General features: G+C 44.6%; 1 protein-coding gene across 2 annotated transcripts in view; it reads left to right on the top strand.

Annotated features, from left to right (window-relative positions):
- Positions 1-25,584, top strand: part of RNF215 (ring finger protein 215) — an 84,001-nt gene that overhangs the window by 42,008 nt on the left and 16,409 nt on the right. For both annotated transcript variants that reach the window (XM_085636273.1, XM_085636274.1), the window contains exons 7-9: positions 34-150; positions 8,492-8,629; positions 13,106-13,208. In XM_085636273.1, the coding sequence (XP_085492399.1) occupies positions 34-150; positions 8,492-8,629; positions 13,106-13,208 (358 nt within the window). The remainder of the gene's footprint in view (positions 1-33; positions 151-8,491; positions 8,630-13,105; positions 13,209-25,584) is intronic.

A 25,584-nucleotide genomic window follows, 5' to 3' on the forward strand; every position in this document is an offset into this window, starting at 1 on the left:
AGTTCTAACTCTTCTTCATCCTTTGTTTTGCAGAAGTACCTGCAGCAGCTGTGGAACACAATCTTGCTAGTCTCTCTGATCGTGTGCACAGGAGTCATCGTCCATGTCCAGCGACATTCCAGACTTCAGCTGTCAAACCCTGATCCAGAGGTCAGTGTCTCTATAGCTCTCTCCACAAATGTATCCACCTCTGTTGTAGTCATCGAACAAAGCCACCATTGAATGTAGCATGTTCTTCTAATCCTCCGGGATTTCCACTATAGGCTGCATCTGGTGACTCAATTGTTCATTCTTGTCAAGACTGTCTTTGAGCACTGATACTACCAGAGAACCATACCATCCCTTAATCAAAATACTGATCTCCAGCTGTCAGTGATAGCTGACATTCCCCTTTACTGCTACTAGTGAAATATTGTTACCAGTTCACTACAGTCAGTAATAGATATTCATACTATCCTACTACCAACACATAGGCCCCCTGCCTACTGATGTAATCCCTCCATCAGGACATAGTGTGCCCTCAGTGGTTATCTGTCAAATTTGACAATCACTATCTAGCAGGATACAGTGCTAGCGACAGCTAGTAACAGAACTTCGTACTATGCGTCCTTCTGCAACAAGTGATAGAAGTATAAAGTTACTTACCTTTAGCAACAGTTGTTCATGACAAGTATCTTCCAGACATTGCTAACTCTTTAAATGATGCCTTGGAAAATGGCAACCTTTTTTTAAACCCACACAAATGGCTTTCCTTGAGAAGAGTCTTGTGCCATTGAAAAGCAGAGGTCATGGGATGCGATTTGCAGAAAGGAGTGCACTCGGGGAACAATTTCAGTTCAAATGTAGAGTATGCCAACTCACTCATTCTGAAAATCCATGGGATGCATTGACAAGTTGGTCATGAGTCTGAGGAACTGCCCATGAAAACTCAATTGCTACAGGTAGGTAACTTTCTTTTTCTGATGTAAAACCTGCAAATCACACTGCAAAAAATACCTTCAAATTGGATATTCATGGAAATGAAGGAAAGAAAAAGTGACACGTTCATCGCCAAATCAAGATTCAAGAGTCAGTAGCAATAAATGTTGGAGGGTTGGCATTCCACACATTGGGCCAAACCTGAGAATAACCAGCCTGTGAAAATTGGTTGTAAAATTGTTGGTCAACACAGTGAAGCAGATACAAGCCCAGATGAGAGGTCTTGGAACCCTGAACACTCTTAAATGGCAAAGACCCAATTTGACTGTAGATGCTTTCTGGGCTCCCTTATTAATGCTAAGATAAAAGAACACTTTGAGGTTAAGGATCTTAGTGTTAGGGATGTGGCAGTTTTCAGATGTTTTTGTGACTTTATCTTTTTTAAGAAAACACAGACACAAAAGAATTGGCTACAGCTGGTTGTCATGATGCAATAATACACAGCACATTCAAATGAAATATACAGTAGCACAGTACATTAGTCATCAGGGTGTATTGGTCTTTGCACGACCGATATAGTAAGCAATCTAGAGAAGCCCCTGCCAGCCACCACGTCATCTGTGCTGCTCTACATGATCCTATTTAAGGGATCAGTGGGTTGTATGCAGACAAGCCCACACAATATATTTTCACAGTTTCACACCACAGATGACTCCTTTTCCAAGTTATCACAGAGTGTACAACCTCCCTTCTATAGAGAAAAATCATTTCTTAATGGGTCCCAAAAAGTGTACGGATGAGGTGTTGGTTGAAGCATTGCAGAGGCAGAGTAAGTTTCAAACATCTCATTACAGTATTTGAGGTCTTTAATCTGATTTTCCCTTAACAGTGAAAATCTGGGAAACCAGGCATCTCCACTCTTCTCTTCAAAGTCAAACACATCAGTGTTTCAGACACTTGTGTGAAGAAATCCTGGATCACTGTGCACTCTTAATGTAGATGATAAAAACCTACCTCCTTAATAGCACATCTCTTACAAGTATCACCTTGATCTGGCCTTGGCTGAGCTACAGAGGTGTATAATGTAGTCAAAGTAGGAAGTATGTTGTAGTTTGTCTGCTATTGAAAAATATCAGTTCACCTGCTTACAACAATACTCCCAGTGCTTGTCTGTTTATGCTTGCCCTACATCTGCCCCCAGAGTTTCCTTGCCACAGGGTTATTTAGAATCTGTACATTGAGAATGTCTGAGTGTATAAAACACACTGTATATCCTGTAGTCCTTCTCAGTATCATCATGGTTAATAGCACATATTCATGTGGCAGAACTGGAGGGGATGAGCATAGATCCTCATGTGCATGTAAAAGACTGAAGTATAGACATAATGCAAACCCCCTTTTACCTTTGAAGTAACGTAAAGTAGGAAACTGCACCATGTAGAAAAAATCCCCTTGCACCTGTAACTACACCTTTGCTAATTTCTTTTTGGATCCCATCTCCAATGTAAACTAAATTCTGGGATTATCAGTGAGTGGGAAGATAGGGTAGAATATCTGGGAAGGATCAGCCAATTTAGCAAGATCATAATAGGGTTGGAGCTGATTTGGACCATGTGTATTTTATAGTGATTTCCTTTGGTTTAGCCAGAGCTGTTTGCAGATAGCCCTCTTCAAGTAATCTGTTTTGATTACTATGTGTTTTACAGTACTTAGGTTGCTGAAACTAGTACACCACATAGCGTGCCTGTTCAGCTAGATTGTCCAAATGGAAGTAAGCTATAGCCTGACCGCCCTGTTACAGCGGTCTTGCAAGGCCATCCAACTGAACTATTGCCTGCCTGCTAGCCCAGCCCAACCATAGTAGTATTGAATATAGTTTTTGAAGAAAATCTCTTAGTCTGGAGGATTGGCACTGTGAAAAATGTGGATTATTACATGGTATGGTTGTGCTACATCACCAAATAATAATGACATAAAAATAGGTTGTATTTGTATCTTTAAATAGACACGTCAGCGGTAAAAATACACTGTGGTGTTCCGGTAATAACAATTTTTAAATAAACAATAAATCACTGCTCTTCACTCAATGAAATACAACTTTGTAATCTGCTGTGATCACTGTTTAGGGTTACCACGACAAGACACTTGAAAACAGCTATCTAGGCACTCTTCAATGGGCCAACTCAGATAGGAGCCAGTCACAAGGACTAGCCAGGTCCAGGGGGATAGTTATCTGTCGATTTTAGCAGTCTCCAGTACTGTTCTATGTCCTTCGGTCAAACCACCATTGAAGCCAGGGATACAGAATGATGAAGATGCTAAGGATGCTGAGCAGGTGCAGTAGTTCTTCCTGTGGCCACCCCATGGTCCTCGAGCTTGGGGAGGGGGAGCAACTTTGGCCTTGGGGGTCAATCTCCTACAGTGTACAGGTGAAGTCCAGCACCAGACCTGTTGACTCAGGTCTACTTGTCTCCAGTTACAGCAAACCCAGTAGTTTCCTTTAACTTGTAGTAACTTTCTTGCCGGGTGACAAAACTGCACTCTTATGACTCATCCCGGCCCAGCAGACTCTGGGGCAACTTGTGCGAGTCAGGACTTGGTCTCCCAGGCTGCACCTCGGCATCCAGCTGCAGTCAGGCTTCTTGGCTTTGGGCTCTCAAGGGCACAGGCTTGTCAGCTTTATGTCACTTGTGGTTGTAACAGGAAGTCAACCAACTGACTCTTGGAGTCACTTCCTCTGTCTGGCACACATGGGCAATGTTTGCACGAGTCTGGCACCTCAAGTACAGTCCTCTCTTTGCTAGTTGACAGTTATGGCAGGTGCAGTCCAAACTTTAGTGCAGCTCACTTTGCTGGGTCCAGTGAGTAGCAGGGCAGACCTTCTTCAGTCTTCTCTCAGTTACAGATGTGATCTGAGGTCTGGGTGCCAGGGCTGCCCCTTTAATGCCAGCTACGAGCGAAGGGGGTGGTAGCGTCTAATTAGTTAATGGACTACCAGGTCTTCTCTCGCCTGAAGACAATTTCTTGTGACATCTAGCTATCCCAGAGTGCACTGTTCTTCCCACGCCCAACAGGCTGAGACACTTCTCTGTGTGTGTGGTGCTCCCTAGCCCAACCCAGAGGTGTGGCTACCTGGGGCTACACTCCCCATTAAAAAAATGGTGGTACCAATTGGAAGTTAGCACTGCTTAGTTGTCAGCGTGTAACTCCATATTAATCAATGGTGCTTCTAGCTTTTTCACAGTAAAAACTACAATGCATGGTTTTGACTGTTGGGAAATGTAAGAACACATGTCCTTCTTCTTAATTCAATGCATCCTACCGATAGCACTTGTTAGGTCTGCCTTACGGGGTGAAATTTGTATTAAAAAGGAAGGTTTGGGCTTTGCCATTGGTTTTAAAGGCAAAGTTGAGGTACCAGTTTAAAACCACTCTGGGAGTCATGTTTTGCTTTGTGACATTTGTAGTGGCACAATAAGTGCTTCAGTCCATGAGGGACGCTTTACTTACAAGTCCTGGGTACACCTGATACCGTATACTAGCGACTTATAGGTAAGTTAACTTATGTCAATTGGAGGTTACTCAATTAAACAATAACATTTAAGGGTCAGATCACTGGCACTGAGGCCTGTTTGGCAGGTCTAAGTGCACTTTCAGAGTCGAAACACCAGCTGCGTCAGTCCAAACATTTGGGGGTGGTAATGCAAAAAAGCATTTTCTTACAGACACTTTTAAAAATATGTATTAGAACCTCGACAGAAGACTGTAAACTAAAACCTATATACACACCATAAAGCTCCTTAACTCATGTCTCTGCCCATCCACAGTCTTGTTAAATGCCCTGTTGTTAATCCACTCTATGGAATAGTACTATTGCATGCAAAGTGTGGGTGCCAGCATTACTAACTAACAGAATATGAACAAACAATGCAAGTTATTCTTTTTGCCAGAACTCAAACATTATCACTCGTGGAATTGCATGGTGACCTCTGCTCACTCTCCTGTCTCCTACAATCTAACTCAAATTTGTGAACTGTACATCAATGTAATTGCACTTGTCATGATTACAGAACAAACTCTGTGGATCCAGGTCCTTAGAATCATATCCTGTTAAAGCTTACCCATCTAGTGCCACATCCGCCTATCCAATGGTAATAGTCAGGATGGCACAATACCATAGTGTACCCATGCATGTTAAAGAGTAGGAGGAAGATTTCCACATTGGGATGCTCTTCCCAACTTAGCGCACCACACTGTGCTTGCTCATGCTTAAGACCATGTTAAAGTGCTCTACAGAGAACTTTAAGAACCTGGCTAAATCTAGAGTATTTACTCTAAAGTTAAAGAAAACATTTAAGTTAGCACCTTAAGAACCACTGTTTATACACAAACATGTACCACCAGAAAGAAACTCTTTTTAAGTATTCAGCACGGAAAGGATCCCTTATATTTTCAGAAGAGTGTCTTGATCAGTTTCTGAGATGATGGACCATGTCCGAATTTTACATGTTAAGATTAAGTTCATTTTACAATGGCCACTGAAGGATTGAAGTTGAGCTTTGATCATGAAAATTATATCCTATGTGGGACAGGTTTGGGATTGCAAAGATTTGGTTGGGAAAAAGATGTAGTTTTATTCAGTTAGAGTTAGCTGAATGATAATTAGCTTTGTCAGTGTTTTTTAAAGGTTTGACAAGTTTGCTGCTGTGTTTGATCATAGGGCTTGGGTTGGTAAATTGCTAATAGCACTTCCCAGACATTGGAAAGTGATTTTGATTTTATGGAAGGGAGTAATTAAGAAGAGTCACTTCAGACCAGCAGCCGAGCTAGGGCGAGGAATGTCTGGTAAGGGGGTGGAGGCTTCAGGTTGATCTTACAGCTTCAGTGAATGACAAGTGATACCTTTATCCTAAAGATGAAAGGAGGCAAAGTGGAAGCTGCAAGCCGAGGAAGGTTAAGTCAATTGAGGTGGAGGTTCAACAACAAGAGATTTAAATGAATCAGTTGCCTCAAATAGCATAGGATCATAGGGTATATTTATGAAGTGTGTTGTTAAAGAGGCTGTAGGGTTGTTCACTCCAAGGGGAGGCAAAGAGTTGCAAAGCAAATCCGATTTGAGGGCAATATGTTGTGCTTTCAGTGTATCACTGTGTGTTGCTGTCACCTTTAGTGCAAGGGGTGATGAAGCTTACTAAAATCACAGCACTTGTTGCATGGAGCTGCAGGTCAGGACATATGGTTTTAAAGCAACAGCATGGCTAGTTGAGTGATCCTGGAGGCTTTAATGGCAGTAGTGGGGGGGGCATCAAGGTACATGGTAATGTGCTTCAAATAACATGGCTTCAAGGAACCCACGTGGAACTAGTGATCCTAATTAAGGTTGGGCATTGGGTGGTCTGCTACAAGCTGTACCTCCAAGGCTAGCCATGTGGAGATAGGAGATCGTGGTCCCGGTGCTGCTGCTTGGACCTCTCACTGTATAGTGAGCACCCCAATATTGTTCCCAGGTGTCATGTTGAAACTGTTTGAGTGGGACAAAGCAGTGTCTGTGAGGCAGCCCTCACTTCCTGTTGTAAAGGTTGGTAGTTCTGTTTAAAAAAAATGTTTTTATAACAGTGATGTCTCTAATGATTCGGTTGTAGACCCCTCAGCCTTGTGTTCCATTTATATAGCGCGGAGAACGATGTGGTGCAGGAGGATAACTTTCAAGTTCAGTGGTGAAGTAATCCACTGTATGGTGCAAAAGGGGGATACATTTAAGTGTCCGTGCCCATGTCAGTGTTACTATGTCAAAGACTGGAGGGTCCGGATTAAAAGGACTTGAAATAATAGTCCCACTCATATAGAGCTCTTCCTATTCCAGTTGGTCCTGGTCCTGGAATGCTTGTTCAGGCTGTCTCAGGAGAATATTGGTGCAATGTCAATGATTGGTGCAAGGAGGTACGCTTACCAGATTTTGGAAAGGCCTAAGCCTGGCCCTCCTTACCTATTTGCCAGGAAGCATTAATTGACACTTTGCCACAGTCATAGACATAACAGCATTAGGACTATTACAAACTCCAAGCTCTGAGTTGCAAGTATTGTGCCGACAGGGTGACCACATCAGTAGCAAGACAGAGGGGACCCAGGTCAAGCATTCAGCTTTTCAGTAGGGTAAATTGATTGCCTGGAAGAGAGGAGTTGGCCATCACAGATGGCAAGTGGTTGGGTAGATAGGGTAAATGTTGGAATACCAACGGAATAACTCTAGGAGCGGGAAATAGTTAAAGTGTGCTGGAATTTTTCAGAGTTTTAAATTTAAGCTTAAGTTAAATTGTAGTGACAACTAGCGTTGGATGCTAGATTATCCTGGGTGACCTTTTTTTCCATTGGGGGTATCTTCTCTCATTCTGGAAATCTGCAGGACCATGTTGGTGTACTTATGTTCAGTACTGGAAGTATCGAGTAGAATGATGCCTTCCATTCTGGAGAGGATATGCGGTCTGTAGGACGTTCTTGTGTAGGTTCTTTTACAGTGAATGGATAACACTAATGGTGAGGCCACAGCATTTCAGCCAGTATCATTATCATTTTGGATTAGCTCATCTTAAGTTGAGCTTCCACATAAAAAACACACCTGCCCAACTGATCAAAAGTGCATCTGCCTGGCGTTAGGTTCTAGGTACCAGGATAGAAAAGTATTTTTCTTTTTGCGTTTCTTACTATTGCAAACAAATAGACCTGTAAGAGAAACTATTCATGCTCTTAGGACATTTGCTTTAACATTTTATAGACTTGAGTGATAGATGACTGGAGTGTGAAGGAAGGTGTCAGCGGCAGTACCACAGCCCTCTAACCTAGTATACCATCCCCCTTATACAACCCCCATGTGTTATGTGTAGCTATGTTCACATTATGTTCCCTCTCTAGCAATAGGGCACCCATTTGAATGCATTGTAATGTATACACAGTATATTTCCCTTCAATATATATATGCACCCCTCTGCAACTAGTTGTGGTGCTCCCTGCAGCCAGTAACATTTACTCACACTACTTTCTCTTTCCACCAAGGATCTCCCCTCTCCCTACTCTGAAGCAAATAGTGGCTTCTCCTCCTACAGCATATCGTGGCTTCTGATACAGTAATTGACTCATATGATGCCCATACACTCTGTGATGTATGCCTACAATAGCATCCCCTCAGCCATATACATCAGTGTCTCCAGAATACCCTCAAACTACCCTTGACATCCTGTTGAACACAGTGCATCCTGCAGCAAGTGACCTTCTCCACTAGTTTGAGAGGTTCCAGTAGCCTAGGGTATATATATTCACCTTACCCTACACCTCCAAAAGATGATGGTGCTGCCAATGCAGCCAGCTAAATGCGTTTATCTCACCCTCTCTCCCAACAGTAAGTGATGTATGTTCACAATATGTTTCCCTTCCAATATTATATGTTGAATGGTGCTCTTAACATATGTTCACTTACCCCTACTGTATATGGCTCCAACAATGAATGTCCCTACTATTCAACCAGAGTTTCCATCACTTTTACCAGTGTAACAGCTCATCATGTCTCATAACTTTGTAGCTGGACCTCCGGCAGCACATCCTGAGGCGACTTTCGGCTCTGAAGACGCGGAGATATCATCCCCCAAAATGTCACAGGGCACACACTCCTGACATTGAAAATTGTGCTGTGTGCTTGGACCAGTTTCACAAGAACGAGGTGAGTAGTCTGCCAAGTTTGGGACCTTTAAAAATCTCTTAAAACACATTTCAAGGTAAACCAGCAATAGAAACCTGCCCTCATACTTCACATTGCAGCAACAATTGGCACAGCAGACAGCACATACTCAGATCTCAAAGTGCTTACCAACAGATTATAGAACACTTTGTAAAATCGAAACCTAAAGTCGTTAACAGACTGTTTGCACAGTCAATAAACATGTTGCCCTCAAATGAAATAATTTGAAGGTGGATTACACACTATTTAGCATCTTCTGTCATACAATCTTTTAAGCTTCTTTCTGTCCTAGAAACAATTTTAAGGCAGATTGCACATAAAGCATTGTACCACCACTGCTTCCCAGATCACACATAATTAGAAGCAAGTTAAAATACTTTGTACTTGTTCTTTTTGTCAAAGATCTCCTGCACGTTCAGTGCTTTCTAAACTAAAAGGGCCTGGGATATGAAAACATAGACACTAAGACAGAGCAAAAAGAAAGGGATATTCAGGGACGGTGAAATGCAGAAGCAAAGATTTAGACAAGAGACATGGACACACAAAGCAACACCAAAACCCAGCTTTATAACCTGAGACATGGAGAGATGGGCACTAGGACAGAAGATAGAAACATTGGCACAGACAACATTTGACCCTGAAAAATACTTAAATTGACACTGACATAAAAGACATGGAAACTATGATAGTAAATACTGACATCCCTGCTATGTCAGGAAAACACAAAAAACACTGGGACAGGAAGATACAGACAGAGACACTGGGAGAGGGAATATAAAAGAACATATTAGCAATAATTTTAGCAAAAATATTCACTTATGACCCAAAACTTGAATTCTTCAAGTGAGTACTACATTATACCAAGAGTTGTAATTTATGACTTTAATTCATTAACTTATATTTTTCTGTTGATGCAATACACTAGTAAGTTGACAGGCTTCTTTTTACCTTTTAGCTTGAATGAAAATGTTTACATTTAAATTACTGACAATGTAACACAAGGGCTCAAAAATTGTATATGTCCATAGGAAGAGAGCAGAAAGGAGAGGAGGATATTGTACTATAGGACTAGGAAACACTGACATCACAGCAGAGAAAAACAGATCCTAGGACAGGGAGTCACGAACACTGTGACATGGATGTATAGAAAATAAGACAAGAGACACACACTGAAGCCATAGAAATGGACACTTGAGCACTAAATGCTGCCACACATACTGGTACAAGGAACTCCTGACATTCAAGCTGAGACAGAGAGACACAGTCACATGGACAAGAGTTTAGAACTGGGAAAGACTGAAACTGTTGCTGTCAGACATGAACACCAAGATATGGAACCATCACCACTGGAAAATAGACTTGAACGGCGGAATGGGGGGTATTGACCAATGGGACTAAGTGACACAGACACTAGGAAGGGCGAGAGGGAAGGAAAGACATGGAAATGACATTTGAATATACTATAGCCTTAAAGTTTGCTGCCGAGGGACACAACGGTTGTTAAAGGCCCTAAACCCGAGTTATAGGCCCCAGCAGAGGCATAAGGGCCATAAGACTATTAGAACATTCCAACCACTAAGGGTAAAATGTTCTAAATTGGAAAGGAAGAAACATGAAGACAAACATTGGAATGTTGAAGCTCCGGGCTTATACCAGCTATTATAAGCCCTGAGCCACTCCATATTCTTCAATGGAGCTCTGAACATTCCAATGTTCTAATATAGCCTTAAAGCCTGCCGTAGCATGCTCTACCAGCCATTAAAGGCCCGAGCCGAAGACAAGGGCCTTTAATAAGGGAGTGGGCCTTTAATGCCTGGTAGAGCCCGCTACAGAGGGCTCTAAGGCTATTAGAACATTACTCCCCTAGAAGGCAGACTGTTCTAATTTATAAAACAAAGGCTTCACAGAGCCCAAGGGGGTTGAAAACATTGGAAAGTTGATGCTCCGGGCTTCTACCGGCCATTAGAAGCCCGGAGCACTCCACTGTTTTCAATGCAGTGCTCAACATTCCAATGTTCTAGTACTCAGTAAACTAGTGTAACCCAGACAAGTATTGGTTGTTGGGAATTTTATAAATGCCACCTAAAATAACATCACTCCTGAAAGGTCCACTTACTAATCCCCACTCTAATCAGCTGCAAATCATCCTTGTTGCTTTACTCACCAGTTTATAAAGCTTTCTGTCACCTGACCCTTAATCATTAAAAAAGCACAAAAACACAGCTAAGGTTTGTTATGATTGTTTAGATGTTGCACTATGCAAACCACGTCACCTAAAGGTGCTGTTATTTAGTTGTGCTGGCGTTGGTGCATATACCCATTAAAGATTTTTCCAAGGGGGCATAGGGGTAGACTGCTCTGGGGGTGTGATAGGGGTCATGGACAGCAAATTATCTCCTCCCTTTGAAAGAATAGTAGCTCTCAGGACAAGCATAATGTTCTGGGGATAGGTGCATAGGAGTCTTCTTGAAATATGACTTGTCTGTCACCAGCTCTTCGAGTGGATTTATTGATGAGATCTTTGGCTTGAAGGTCACCACTTTGCCAATCTTCAGACAGTCGCGCCCTCTTGGGCTGGCTTTGTCCATACCTATTTGCAATATGACTGCTGTGTTTTGCATTGTCTGAAGATGAGGTGGCTACTCAGGAGGCAGAGTTGCAGGTAGATTGTTTAATGTATATGGGACCATAGGGTATGTCACGGACTACTAGGTATATTCAAGTGAAAGATATGAACACAGCTGAAAGTCTACAAAAGGGAAAACAAAATAAAGATGATTCTTTACAGAGTGCATATGTTGGGGTGCGAAATGGATGGTCCAGCCAGATTTGAGGAATAATCGGTGAACAAACTATTAGTTAAAAGGGGAACACATCTTTCCTCTGCTGCAGGTTGAAGAAAGTATGTTGCAGAAGCTAAAGTTCCAACATGAATTTCAAAGTTTAAGATGGGACACAGTATATTATAAATAAATATATACCCTCTTTGATGTCCTGCTCCCCAGCCTCAAGGCTAACTTTCTGGTTGGGGGAAAGGACAGCAGTGTACTTGGGCTTCTACCCCGTTTACCGTTCATCTAGTGTTTTCTTAAGTTTTCCCTTAGTCCTTCGCCCTTTCCAGCTCCTTTCATAGCACTATATACGTAAGGGGTTGGCTCAGGAACCCCGCGGCCCAGGGCACTAATTTTACAAAGAAATATTCCAGTGGGACTGGTATCAGGTGGTCTAATCTTCCCTGCCCATTGCCACCAACAAGGGCTCTGCTACGTTGAGGTACAGAATGGGGCAATGAAAAGTTCTAAAACAAAAAATGACGAGGAAGCAATCCTATGCAGACATGTGCCATTGTATGAGTAAACTGAGCAGTGCTCATTCAGGGTTATAACCACAAAGGTTCGATTCAAACATATTTAGTCATTTCTCCTTCATGTGGGCCTCAAACTGTTGAGTATTAACAATAATTCTAGAAAAATAAAAGTAGTATGCCAAGATAACATTTATTCTCCTTATTAATCACCTCAACATATGTAGGTGTAATTCTCCTCGGGCTTATAGACCAGTCCTCTTGTCACATGTTGGAGATACTATACTTTATATGAAACTAATGTTTAGACCTCGCAAAATTTACATACAGGTTGAGGTTTGTACACAACGTTTGTATTCAGATTTAGGGCCAGATGTACAACCCATTTTTGCATGCGCAAACGGGTTTGCAACCCGTTTGCACATGCAAAAATCCTGTGGGCCATGTACTAACACTATTTTAGTGACCGCAATTGCGGTCGCTAAACACTCTCAGTTTACCACCCTCTTCAAGAGGGTGGTAAAGCACTCGCAAAAGGGAAGGGGTCCCCAGGGGACCCCTTCCCCTTTGTGAATGCAGGGGAAAATATTTTTTAGGAGTAGGCAGTGGTCCCTGCCCTTACAAAATGAAACAAAAACGTTTCATGTTTCTTTATTTAAATGCATCCCGTTTTCCTTTAAGGAAAACGGACTGCATTTAAAAAAAACTGCTTTATTTGAAAGCAGTCCCAGACATGGAGGTCTGCTGAGCCCAGCAGGCCAGAGTACCTGGGAGGGCCAGCCATTCCCAATGGGGTCGCAAATTGCGAGTGCCTCCATAAATATTGATGAGGCATGCAATTTGCGACCCCATTGGGAATCGCAAACCGTGTCTGTGACACTGTTGTACATTGACATTAGGGACTCGCAAATTGCGACTTGCAATTTTTCGCAAATTGCGAGTCGCTAATGCCAATGGTCGTACATCTGGCCCTTAGTGCTTTACAAACAGGTTACAGAATGCACAACCGGAATTTACAGGCCAATTACACAGTATCAGCATTTATCTTTAACTTTCCTCCACTGTTCCTGTGGACTGTCTACTACATTGTGCTGTACTCTAGAGTCACCTCTTGTTGCAGTATATTTCAGTCTATTTTTACATCCCTTGTGCAGTGTTTGCGAGTACTGCCATGTCTACACCGGTTTCATCGGGATTGTGTTGATCCATGGCTTCTGCTGCATTACACCTGCCCCCTGTGTAAATACAACATCCTGGGTAAGTCATTCTGGGGAGAAAATGGCATGAAACTGTGGGAATGGAAAGTAGGAGAAGACATGAGACTGTACTTGAGAAATGTGAAAGAATGATTAAGACTGTGCTGGAATAATGGGGTGAAAGTAGTCGGCATGACAAAGGTGAGGGAGAAGTGAGACTGGGCAGGGTGGATAGGGAGGAATGAGTGAGAGGGCATGGGAAATAGGGTGGGTAGGAATGAGACTGAGCACTAAACATTATCCAAGAAGAGTCTTCCTACTATAGGTAGATATCACGAAGCTCCTCTCTTTTGAAGCTGTAATAGGAGATGACACTTCCCCACCTTCAGTATCTCTTGAAGTCTGTGACAGACTCTGCTCGTCTCTTGTAAATTCAACTTTGATAGTCATTGTAGTCCACTCCCTTTTTTGATGTAGTTAAAGTTCTCCGGCAGAGCTTCTTTGCCAGTGTTACATTTTGCCAATGAGTCAGTCCTTGACATTGACCTCCTAATTATTCCTAATGATGATATCATTTTTTTGATTGATTACCCGAATGTTTGTCTTTTAACATTTGGTTTACCGGATGGCTCCATCACTAACCCCTTGTGACCCTTCGACATGACACTCATGACTTCAGAATCTCATGGAGGCTCAGGAGGTATTATTTTAATAATATGTCTCAACAGTCTAAATCACCTGATCAACCAATGTCCGTGAATTTAAGAAAGGCACAAGGGCTCTATACAGTCAAAGGAGACCATAGAGTGAGATGAGATCAAAAGGTAGATGCTTGACAGGAGCAACAGCCAGCAGGTATCTGTCACTCCATGATATTCTAGAGTATTCTAATTGTCTGTTAGTGGGTAGTGATTTATATATGTGTCCCTTTAGGGGATATAACCCACAGAGACATTTAACTTTCCTAAAACTCCTTTTGTAGTTGGACCCCTCAGCATGACCCTGCCTCATAGACAACACTGGATAAACAGGCTTATTTTCTATTGAAAGGGCAATATCGGAATCAGAAAATCTAGGGACATTTACTAAATAAAAAATCATATTCTCCTTTTCATCACGATAAAGCCTTATTGTGTTCATGGTCTATTATCTGGCCAATACGTCTTTTCTTAATGATGATGTCTTTGTAGAATTTGTGTTGTATGTCCTGCAACTAGAATGAATAGGCCAAGAGAAATATAAACTATACGCAAATAATTTTTATCTTGAACCACTTTTCAGGTTTGAAAATATGTGTGTTATCCTGATCCTTATTTAAACTTTCTAGCTCTGTGTGATGTTCTTTGTTGCTCTCAAATGGAGTTCACGACTCTGCTGGTCTGAAGAGGTCCACAAAAAGAGCAACTGCTTTTTCATGGGGGACTTCAATCCCGATTACTAGGCCATGGCACCAGTAGCGGTTAGTGGCATATGATATGTAGTTGTGGAGTAAATCGCTGCTTTCCTGCATCCCAGAGTAGGGAGACTGTATATCCCTGGTAAATTGTATGTAATCTTTCATCAATTGGCCTCACTTAATTGCCAAGGTCTGTTAGAGGTGGGTGAAATAATGCTTTGGCAGGAGGGGGATATGGTAGGTTCATCCTGTCAAATGCTGTGTGATAGTATGACCTGCCAACCCTTGTTACCCACTGTGTCTCTAAGAGATGTGTGTGAAGATATGTTTGGTATCATAAGAGTTTTGTTACCCCAGTTTCAGGGGTCACCATGTGTATATCGATCACCAAGATGACAAAGTGCTTCATAGGGTTTGTTGTAGTCCGATGTATTTTGTTTCTCCATTCCTGTATGTATCCACATGCTGTAATCTCTATCCTCCTGTCTGTCTCCTGTCCTGCTGCAGCCATTTTAGACCATTTTTGTGCGTCTGGTTTTCAGTTCACTTACTTTTCTAGGAAGCACTTTTCATTAATGAAACCATATAGAGCAGATCAGTCTGTGGCCTGGAAAAAGGTACACATGAACCAGGGGATGTGGCCAAGTCAAATGACACTGAGGAACACCTTTACAAAGGAGATTGGTGACCTACCCATACCCCCATCCTGATTGGCTAGAGGCTTCCTGGCCTCATACATATGGCCTGTGGATGGTATGATATTGTTGTTATCTCTAAGGAAACCAATGTGGTTTAACATTTTCTGGAAAGCTAGTTTCTATGCAACCAACGATACACCTATAGTGATATGAATAGGGTACAAATTAATCCTCCCAAGAGTTTACAAAGATTGAATTTCAGTGGCCAGTTGGCATAGGTCCAGCTGCCATTGTTTTTGAATGTACACTGCTTCTGTAAGGCAGGTCAGAAGTTGACCTTTTGACTTTATGAAGCACAAGGAAAGAACTGGAATACAGGGAGAAATCCTGGCTATCTGCACTGAAAGAGTGGGCAACAGACTCCAGTATTAAGAAAAAGACCTACTTTTACAAAACCTGAGAAGCCGGCACAGAAGGAAGATGTTGCTTATCCTATACACATCTGTTCATGGAATATCATGCTGTAGATTCACATGCTTTGCATACACTTGCTATCTAGTGTTGTGCTTGGACGTGTGCAGCTATTTTATATTCGAAGAAGTCTTTCAAGTCACAAGGTATGGTGACTCCTCCTATGACTTTTAATGCACATGGGCATTGTCACCATTGTTAGATTGTTTTCCCACTGGGCAGGTGAGGATGGAAATGGAGCACAGAAGTAAAAGAAGATGGGCTTGCACGTGAAAAAAGAAATTAAAGAAAACACATCTGAAACATCTGAAGGCTTTGTGGTAAATAAAATATTACGCTCTATGTATTTCAGAATATCAATAAGATCATGCATAAAGCAAGAGGCTGAGTCTGTGGTATCAGGTTCATAAAGGGCTTTATTCCAATAACTCGAGTCAAAGGGAGAATATTTCCATCACCAAAAAAGGATCTGGAAAGGGACTCAAAAGTATTCTCAATATTCTCAAAACATTATTCACAGAGTACAGTATATATACATTTCTCAATTGTACGTAAGCAAAAGAGCAAGAGAGAATGAGATAAGAGCATGTGGGCGTGTAAGTAGGCGTGAAGGTGGGCGTCCATGTGGGCGTCCACTTGATGATAATGGGTAATTTGTCATGTGTGGGTGGATACCTGGAGAATCCTGCAATGTCAGCAGAAATATTTGGCAGAGATGCGTGCGCAGTCGCATGACGTGTGATAGACGTGCAACTAGAGGGAGAAAGGGACTTGACATTTAGCTCTACATGTGGAGACAAAAGTCTGGGGTTATGTCAACCTAATCCCAAATCATATCTAATATCCTATGTTTAAAGAACTGTGTTATCCAAAAAGAAAGGTCTCTCGAACAAAATCTATTCTATGCTGACTGTGAGTGCGTGTACAAGCGTCTAAGTGTCTATACTAGATGCGAGGGCAGAAATCTTCCATAGTAACAGGGCTATGAATTACTTGCATAAAGACAGAGAAGCCGGGCCCTTTGCTCGGTAGCTGGAAGAATGTTTACTTAAACTACTAGACAGGAATGCATTGGATAGGGACGGAGGAGATAATCTTGAAGGTGAAATACAGTTCTTGGCAGGCGACGGGCTGGATCAGGCACCGTTAGCCGCGCAGGGAGTGAGACAAAGTTCATGGTCACAGATGCAGGCTCAGACTGGAGCTTTCAGAGGCAGAAGGCAGGAAAAGGCTTGATGACAGAATCAGGGCCTACTCGCCTGGACTGAAAAATGGGATAAATGAACCATATAAAGCCGGTGGCCTTTCATACTTAGAAATAGAATATCCGGCCCATTCATGGCGGATCTGAAAGAGGACATGTTGACGGTGGACGCACAAGTGTTTGCGTCTTCATAACTGGAACTGGAGGGAACATACATGTACTTGTGATTTATACATGAAACCGTTGGGGTCCAAGATAGGGGACATAACTGATCATAAAAATCCATATTTCCACAGCTTCCAGGAGGGGGTGGGCATATGTGAATCTGCAGCTCTACATGCCATGAACAGATGCTTACATCTTTGGTAACTTTTGCAGTTCTTGGCAAATGTAGCTGTAGAGAAGCACGCTGTGCGCAGGCTGTAATGCAGTTCCTCCATAAGTAGCACAGCCTGGCCAACTTGAGCTTGTTGCTGTGCTAGAACATCCACACAGTAGTGTTTGTTGAATGTGTGTGGGGTGGACCAAGTAGCTGCCTTACAGATGTCAGTTATTGGGGTATTACCCAGAAAGGTCATGGAGGCTGCCTTTTTGTGTGTAGAATCCAACCTGGATGGAAGAGAGAGAAGGCTTCTAGCGCTGGGAGACCCTTTTGGGTAGCTGCGCGCTCTATAAGTTTCTTTGATTATTAATAATAATAATGTATTTTGGCCTCGGCATAGCACGTTTGAATGCATTTGACTAGTCACTGAGCTACACCTGCTTTTGAAATGGTACTGCCTTTGTGTGGTTTAGTGTAGGGGACAAACAGTTGTGTCTTATGGAATGATTTTATCCTATCGATGTAGTACATGAGGTCTTTTTAATATCTAGTGTGTTGAGGGATCTCTCTGCTTCTGAGTCCAGGTATATGAAAAACACTGGGAGCTCAATTGTTTGGTTGATGTGGAAAGGAGAGGCCACCTTGGGCAGAAACTTAGGACTATTATTTGTCATTGTGAACCTAGAGGAAAGGTGCTTCCAGAGGAAGAGCTTGGAGCTCACTTGTACACCTGAGAGAAGTGATTGCAACTAGAATCGCACCTTTCCAAGATAGAAATTGGAGACATCATGATTGTAGGGGATCAACAGGGGGGGCCATGAGTCCAGTTAGGACTGCATTGAGACTCCAGACAGAGGCCAGGGGTACCTTGGGTGGGATAACCCTTTTAAGTCTTTCCATAAATGCTTGAATGATGGGGATTCTGAAAAGTAAAGCGTATTACCTGTCTTGTAGGTAAGTTGCAATGGCAGCCAAATGGATGTGTAAGTGAGACCTGAGCGTTGTAAATGAAGCAGATAGCAAACAATGTTTTACACTGTTGGATTTAATGGATAAATGTGTTTAGATAGGAAGTAATGAAGAAACCTCTTCCACTTTGCCTCATACCAGGCTTGTGTAGTGGGATGGCGAGCCTCTTTGAAAATGGACATACATTCCAAAGGTAATTGAGGTAATCAAGCTCTAGGACCTCAGGAACGAAATCATAAGATTGAGCTGCCTGGGGTTCGGGTGCCTAAGTAAGCCCTGGTGTTGAGTGAGAAGGTCTGGCTGGTTGGGCAGCCTCTCATAAGGGACCACAGACAACTAAGGAGGGTAGTAAACCAGAGTTGTCTGGCCCTCTTGGGAGCCATCAGGATGAGGGTGAGGAATGTTTGCTGTAGGCTTCGAATCCCATACGGAAGTAGTGGTAGCAGAGGTAAAGCGTAGGCAAATATCCCTGGCCTGTTCATCCATAATGCATTGCCTATGGACGGTGGGCCCTGAAACTTGGAGGTGAAACTTGGCCATTTCGCATTTTCAGCATTCATGGGGGAACCACCAATGCCAGAAGTACAGGAGTAGGACTTGTGGATGGAGTTCCCACTTGTGGACATGATGCTGCGTCCTCCTGAGCAGGTCTGCAAAATCGTTGTCCTCTCCAGATTTGCTCTGTTGTGAATCGCCCAACGCAAAATGATCTGTACTAACAAAGAAAGCTGGGGAGAGTGTATACCTCATTATTTCCGAGGTAGTACATGGCAGTCCTGTCTGTTCTGACCAGAAGCACTTTGTGATGTACCTGGCAGAAGAAAGTATTGAGAGCTAACTAGACTATTAGTAACTCTAGGTAGTTGGTGTAGAGCCCTGTTGAAGGTATATCCACATGCCCTGAGCTGTCATAAGCTAAAAATGCACACCCCAGCCTGTGAGAGAGGCATCCATGGTAATGGTCACTTGCGGAACTGGGTCTAGAAAGGGCGTGCGTTACAACACGTTGTTGCTGTTCCACCAGTGCAGAGAGCAATGGGAGCTGGCCCAGATCAACACTAGATCTTCCCAGAGACCCTCCACTTGTATCCATTGTGTTACAATTCACTCCTGAAGTCATCACATATGTAATCGTGTGTGGGGAATAATGGCTATGAAGGAAGACTTCATGCCAAGGAGGCATATTACTGTACTGACCATTATCTAGTGATCTGGCTGAAAAAGGGGCAGCAGAAGCTGGAAGGCTTGATCCCGTGCAGGGCTGGGATAAGATTTACCGGTGCCAGAATTGAAAACCGCTCATAGTAAGGACTGTATTTTGAAGGGGTTGGAAGTAGGACGTGCCCATATTGATGATGAAACCTAGATCATGTAAAAGATCTAAGGTGATGTAGCTGTGGGACAAACACTGCTGCCTGCTTACTACATAGATGAGTGGGTACCATGTCAAGGCATGTTCTAAAGACTCGAGCGGCTGGACCCTGAAGAGCAGGACTTTGTACTGGAAATGCTGTTTGCTTACTACGATACTGAGGTTGTGACGGTGAGCAAGTGGATCGGAATGTGGAAATAAGCATCCTTCAGGTCGAGAGCGTTCATGTAGTCGGCTTGCTGCAGCAGAAGAATGACTTCTGGAGCATGACCATGTGGAAGTGCTCCGAGAGGATGTACTTGTTGAGGGACCAGAGGTCGAGGATGGGCCTAAGGGATCCGTCTTTCTTGGGGACGGGGAGTACACCCCTTTGCCACATTGATGTGGCGGCACAGGCTCTATGGCCTCTTTGAGTATGAGCACTTGTACTTCCTTGTGTGGGAGACACTGGTGTTCTGTGGAAAGGGAGTGTTTGTGTGGCGATGTTTGGTGGTGGAGCATCGAGTATCAGGCAGTAATCCTGCTCTACAATGAAAAGGACCCACTGATGTGAGGTTATCCTTTGCTAGCTTGCAAGGAACCCCTGCAATCGTTCCCTGACAAGTGTTGTGTGGTCAGGGGAATGGAGAGAGAGTCACGGCTTGGTAGTAGCGGCTCCCCTTGCTGCACCTTTCTCTGCCCCTGCCTTTGGAGTTATTACTTCTATAGGCTGTCCTGGAGTATGCCCAGGAGGGTTGCTAATGTTACTTCTGCCGCTGATAATAAGGTGGAAGTCTCTGGATAGGTTGTTTGGCACCACCACTAAACTGGGTTTTGTGAAAGGACCCCTGCGGCAATTGGGACTGAAGGGCCCCCATTTCCTTAGCCATGTCTGTGTATTTCTTGATTTTCTTTACCATTTGATAAACCTTTAGGCCAAAGACGTTCTCCCCATCAAAGGGCAGGTTGATCAGATGCTGCTGGACTGACCTCTGGCATAAAGCCAGAGACACAAAGCCCCACATGATGCCGAATGAAGATGCTCTAGTTGATACTTCTGGTGGCGGTGTCAGCAGTAGCAGAGAACACTTAATGGTGTTAGTAGAGATAGTCTGGCCCTCTGAAACTAAGTAATCAGTATAACACTGTTTTTACTGATGCCGGAGGCGTTGGTGGACCAAGTCTCCCATCTCCTCCTACCGGACCCTGTCATATCTGGACAGTAAGCTGACCAAGTCGGTGATGCACCAATGCGTAAAGGATTGTGTAGACACTCTTTCGCCTGCCGGGTTGATCTTCTTGGTCTCCTTGTCTGGCAGCAGGGCATAACACGTACATTGGGCATCAGCTTGTCTACATGCAGTGTACACTACCAGTGTGTCAAGTAAGAGTTGGCCGTGTATGTAAGCTGGGTCAGAGGGGGAGGGTTTATACTTTTTATTCTCCCTCAGAGTAACCACCCTGGCCTTCACAGCATCTTTGAAGGTGTAAATGTAAATTGATACTTGTATAGCGCACTACTCACCCGCAAGGGTCTCAAGGCGCTTGTACGAATACCGCTGTGGAACCCATCCTGGCTTTCCCTGTGAGGCGTCCACTCCTGGGCCCCCCCCAAGGTGGAGGCCAGGCATCCTTAGCGTTGTGGGGGCCGTTGTGGAGATTAAGCAAGCTATTGCCCAGAGTTGCAGAGTGGGACTCCATGATTGGAATGGCACCGAGGCGAGAATTATCAGGTCCGTGGAATTTTTTGAGCCCAAGACCCGCCGAGGCAGGGAATTGAACCCTGGTCCCGGGCTAGACCTCTGCATCAGGGTCTGCCGCTCTAATCATTGAGCCACACTTCTCCAGGTGTCATGAGCAATTTTGAACATGACCTTGAGCATGGGGGGACACCGGATGGAACATGGGGTGTTAGAAAACGCTTCAATGAGTAGTCATCCTCCTCAGGGATTGTGTGAAGGTCTTTCTTGTGTAAGGTGGTCATCCTGTGAATAACCGCATAACAAAAGGTGGTGTCATCAAGAGGGGATGGCTTTGCAGGGTATATATAAATGAAGGTCATTGTCCCCAGTGGAAGGATTTTATAATGATCGCAGGGATTGTCCCTGGGCTCAGGGTTGAATAAAGTCTCATAAAGGTCCTGCAGATCTGAAGCACTACCCCCACGCCCCCCATCCCCAATAGTATAAAAGTTGGGAGCCCTCTGGGGTTGTTGGCAGAGGTGGTCTATGTGGTGGAGGGGGTGGAAGAGGAAGAGATGATGGTTGATGAGGAAGAGGAGGAACAGTGGGTGAGAGGGTAGAGGACTGGTGCCCCTGTCTTGGTGTTTCCTCTACTTTGGATGTGGCAAGGGCTCTAGAGCGAGCTGCTCTTCAAAGGTAATCTTATTTTTGTGAGAAAGAGTCTCCTGAGCCTTTGGCTGTGGTTTTGGAGAAATCTTTCCCATTTAAATAAAAAGTCAGGTTGGTCATGCTCCTCAAACTCCACAGAGGAAGGGGCTTTTCTTGGTCGACTAAACACCAAAGTATGTTTTGGCTTTGAGAGAAGTTTCGATACGGAGTGTTGTTGCAGCTCCGAAGAGGCTTTTGGCAACTGTATTGAAGGGCCTGATGCTTATAGGGTGCTCTTGGTGCCGAGGAAGCCTAGGTCTTGTGCAGCTGTTTTGGCGCCAGAAGTGGAGTCCAAGTCGACTTGTGATGTTAATGTATTTGTAGAGCGCATGGCTGCCCCAACAACGGGGTGTCCCAGCGCTATGATGAGCACCAAGAGAGACAACAGAACATAAGAAAGATTAGATCTGGATGAATAGCCATGTCTTCACCACTCTTCTAAAGGTGAGGTGGTCAGGGGTGCTGCAGATGTGGATAGAGAGGGAGTTCCAGAGGGCAGGAGCTAACCACCTGAAAGAACGCCTGTCTGCTCTGGCCCTCTGTATCCAGGGAACTCCGGCCAAGAGCAAGTCTGCTGAGCACAGCGAGCGTGTGGGAGCATAGTGAGAGCATAGATCGCTCAAGATTCTGGGGCCGATGCCCCCCAGGATTCTGTGAGTGATGCACAGTGCTTTAAAGCGCACTGTCTGTTCGAGGGGGAGCCAGTGAAGTCGACAGAGGAGACTAGAGATATGACAGTGTTTAGGGAGGGCAAAGACTGCGTTCTGAACACGCTGCAATCTTTTTACAAGGAATTTGTTGGCTCCCAAGAGAAGCACATTGCAATAATCTAGTTTTGCAAGTCTTTGAGTCAAAGAGACCCAGTAGAGGTTTGAGGCCTCGCAGAAGTCCAAAGCATTTCCCTGCCACCGATTTGGCATGGGACTCGAAAGTGAGATCACTGTCCATCATTATGCCGAGATTTTTCACCAACGGTGTTTGGGTGGGAGGTGCTCCGAGAGCAAGAGGCCACCATTCATTTCCCCAGTGATTGCGATCTTTGCCTACTAGAAGGATGTCGGATTTGGACGAGTTGAGCTGCAAATAGTTAGCAGCCATCCACTCTGAGATTGCTGTCAGATCCTGTCTAAATTTAACCGAATCCTTGCTGGGGTTATTGGAGAAGGCAAACACCAGCTGGGTGTCATCTGCGTATAACACCAGGAAGATGCCCCGGGTTTTGGCCAGCAGCGCCAGCGGCCTCACATAAACATTGAATAGAGTAGGGCTTAATGCTGAGCCCTGGAGCACCCCACAGCGCAGTGGATGAGTGCGAGAGTGGAAGGGATGGGGCCCGAGACTTGGAAGGTCCGATCCTCCAGGAAGGAAGAGAACCAAGAGAGGGCAGAGCCCTTGACACTGATCTCCTCCAACCGTAGGAGCAGGATCTTATGGGAGACCGTGTCAAAGGCTGCACTCAGATCCAGCAAGATTAATGCTGTGGTTCGGCCGGCATCCAAGGATGTCCGTAATTGTTCTGTGACTGCCAGCAAAGCAGACTCGGTACTGTGCCGAGGCCGAAATCCATTTTGAGAGACGTCCAGTATGGAATTAGCTTCAAGGTAGGACGTTAGAAGAGAATTGACATAAGATTCCGAGATTTTGGACAGAAGTGGAAGCAGCGAGATGGGATGGTAGTTTTCTGGCATTGAAATATCTGATGAAGTTTTTTTTAGTAGGGGAACAACCTTGGCGTGCTTCCATGGCTTAAGGACCACCGCCGAGGAAAGGGACAGATTTACTAACTCCAGGCAGGAGACATTGCTAATATTTCCGGATGGCATCAGGTTTCATAGGGTCAGCTGGAGATCCTGATTTTACTTTGCTGAACAGGGCTTCCATGGCTTGCTGAGAGATTGGAGGAAGCACTGCGAGCATATAGGACTTGTAGCTAGCCGACATGCGCTGATCTGTGTCTCAAGGAATGTCCCCCGGGTGGAAGCTACTGTAGATGCATTCTACCTTCTCCAGAAAGAATTTTGGTGGGCTTAACAAGGTCTTTTAAAAGAGAGAAGATAGTTTTAGTCGGGTTATTGCTAGAGGTTATCTGGGTGGTGTAGTGTGCAGCCATGGCTGGGAGGCAGTGGCAGCCTGGAAGGCTGCTGGCTTAGTTGTGGGTTTGACATCCAACGCCCGGAGGGACGCTGTTAGGCCTGCGGGCTGGGTTGATGTGAACCAGGTAGTGGAACCATACTCAGTCAACGTCTTCTGACATTGGCCCGGCTAGGGCTTCTGGTCTTCGGTCTCGGAGCCTGAGGGAGAACTCGGCTCTCAGGCTGGAGGGAAGTGGCTGGTCAGCAGAAGGGCTGGCATCTGGTTTCTGCTCGACGTCCTCACTGAAGATGTCTGCGGTCTCATGATCTTGTCGATGCTCAATCGTGCGTCGAGCATGTTGACAATCGCACTGATGCCAGGGGTCTTTATTGACTGGAAGGTGGTGTAGGCGGATTACCAGGTATAGTCCTGCTCCGGCCACAAGCAGAAGTTTCAGACCTGTTGATGATCTGTCCACAGGCACTTCAAGTAACACTGTGACCAGTACTGAAAGCGAGTCCTTTCTATCACTGTCTGTGCATCCTCGAGGATGATGCTGATGAGAATTCCTTGAAGGGGTGAGGCTCCGAGACGGGGCTTCGAGCAGATCCCAGTTGCAGAACCACCGGAACCATGACGTAGGTGAACTAATCACAAACCAATATTGTCTTTTTGCCAGTGGAGGTGTGGAAATTTAGCTTGCAAACTGAACATTATCTGCGCCATCTTGCCTCTCCTCAGCGCCACGCACAGCGAGTACACGACAGCCATTTTAGGCACCCCACTCTCTCCCCCGCTCATTGTCAATCGCCAGCACGTTCCCCTGGCGCTGCAAGCATCCCCCGCGCGCCGGCCACCCCCGCTCTCTCATACACGGGCCATAAACCCTCGCATTCTGCGCGACCCCGCCATGGAACCACATCCCACACCTGACCGACATCCCATACATGGTCATGCCTCTCTTTGATAAACCCCCTTCCTCTGCGCCCCATTGTCCGAACCGATCCCAGGCCATCACCTAGCCCTGCGGATGCAGTTTATTGCCCCTACTGTAAGGGAAACACCCCACATCAAAGGGATTACAGTGGATCAAAGCCCCTACCCCCTGAGACCCGGCCGGTTACACACACCCCCGGGAATTGGCGGAATGTCCTGCTGCGTGATAGCCATCTCCTACTGTAGATGGGGTGGGGACTTCTACTGTAGATATGTGTGGGAACGAGCTTGAAGTGGGGGTTCCAAGGAATGTCTTTCCGTACATCAAAGTCTCAATAAGAATGTACCATGTGTAATAAAGCAATAAACCTGTGTATAAGAGGCCAGGCCTCAGAGATGCAGTTAGAGCACCTCGTGACGATACCTTGCTGTCTGATCTGATGTGTTCTGCTCCGACGGAATAAAACTTTGTTTCCTGCCTTCCAGTCTCCGGCGCCTGCCTCTTTCATTGGTAAATTATCGAGTGGTATGAGAGGCGATTACCGCCGGGCAATACTTGAAGGGTTATCGACTGAAATTGCCGCTACCATTTAACAGAGGTGGCAAAACCACAAATCACCAACGAGCACCATGGGGCGTCAACCTGAAACTTTAATGATGCAAGTCCGAACATGTCCGAGCCCAACA

This window comes from Triturus cristatus, chromosome 11 (assembly GCF_964204655.1).
Source record: "Triturus cristatus chromosome 11, aTriCri1.1, whole genome shotgun sequence".
Lineage (NCBI taxonomy): Eukaryota > Metazoa > Chordata > Amphibia > Caudata > Salamandridae > Triturus > Triturus cristatus.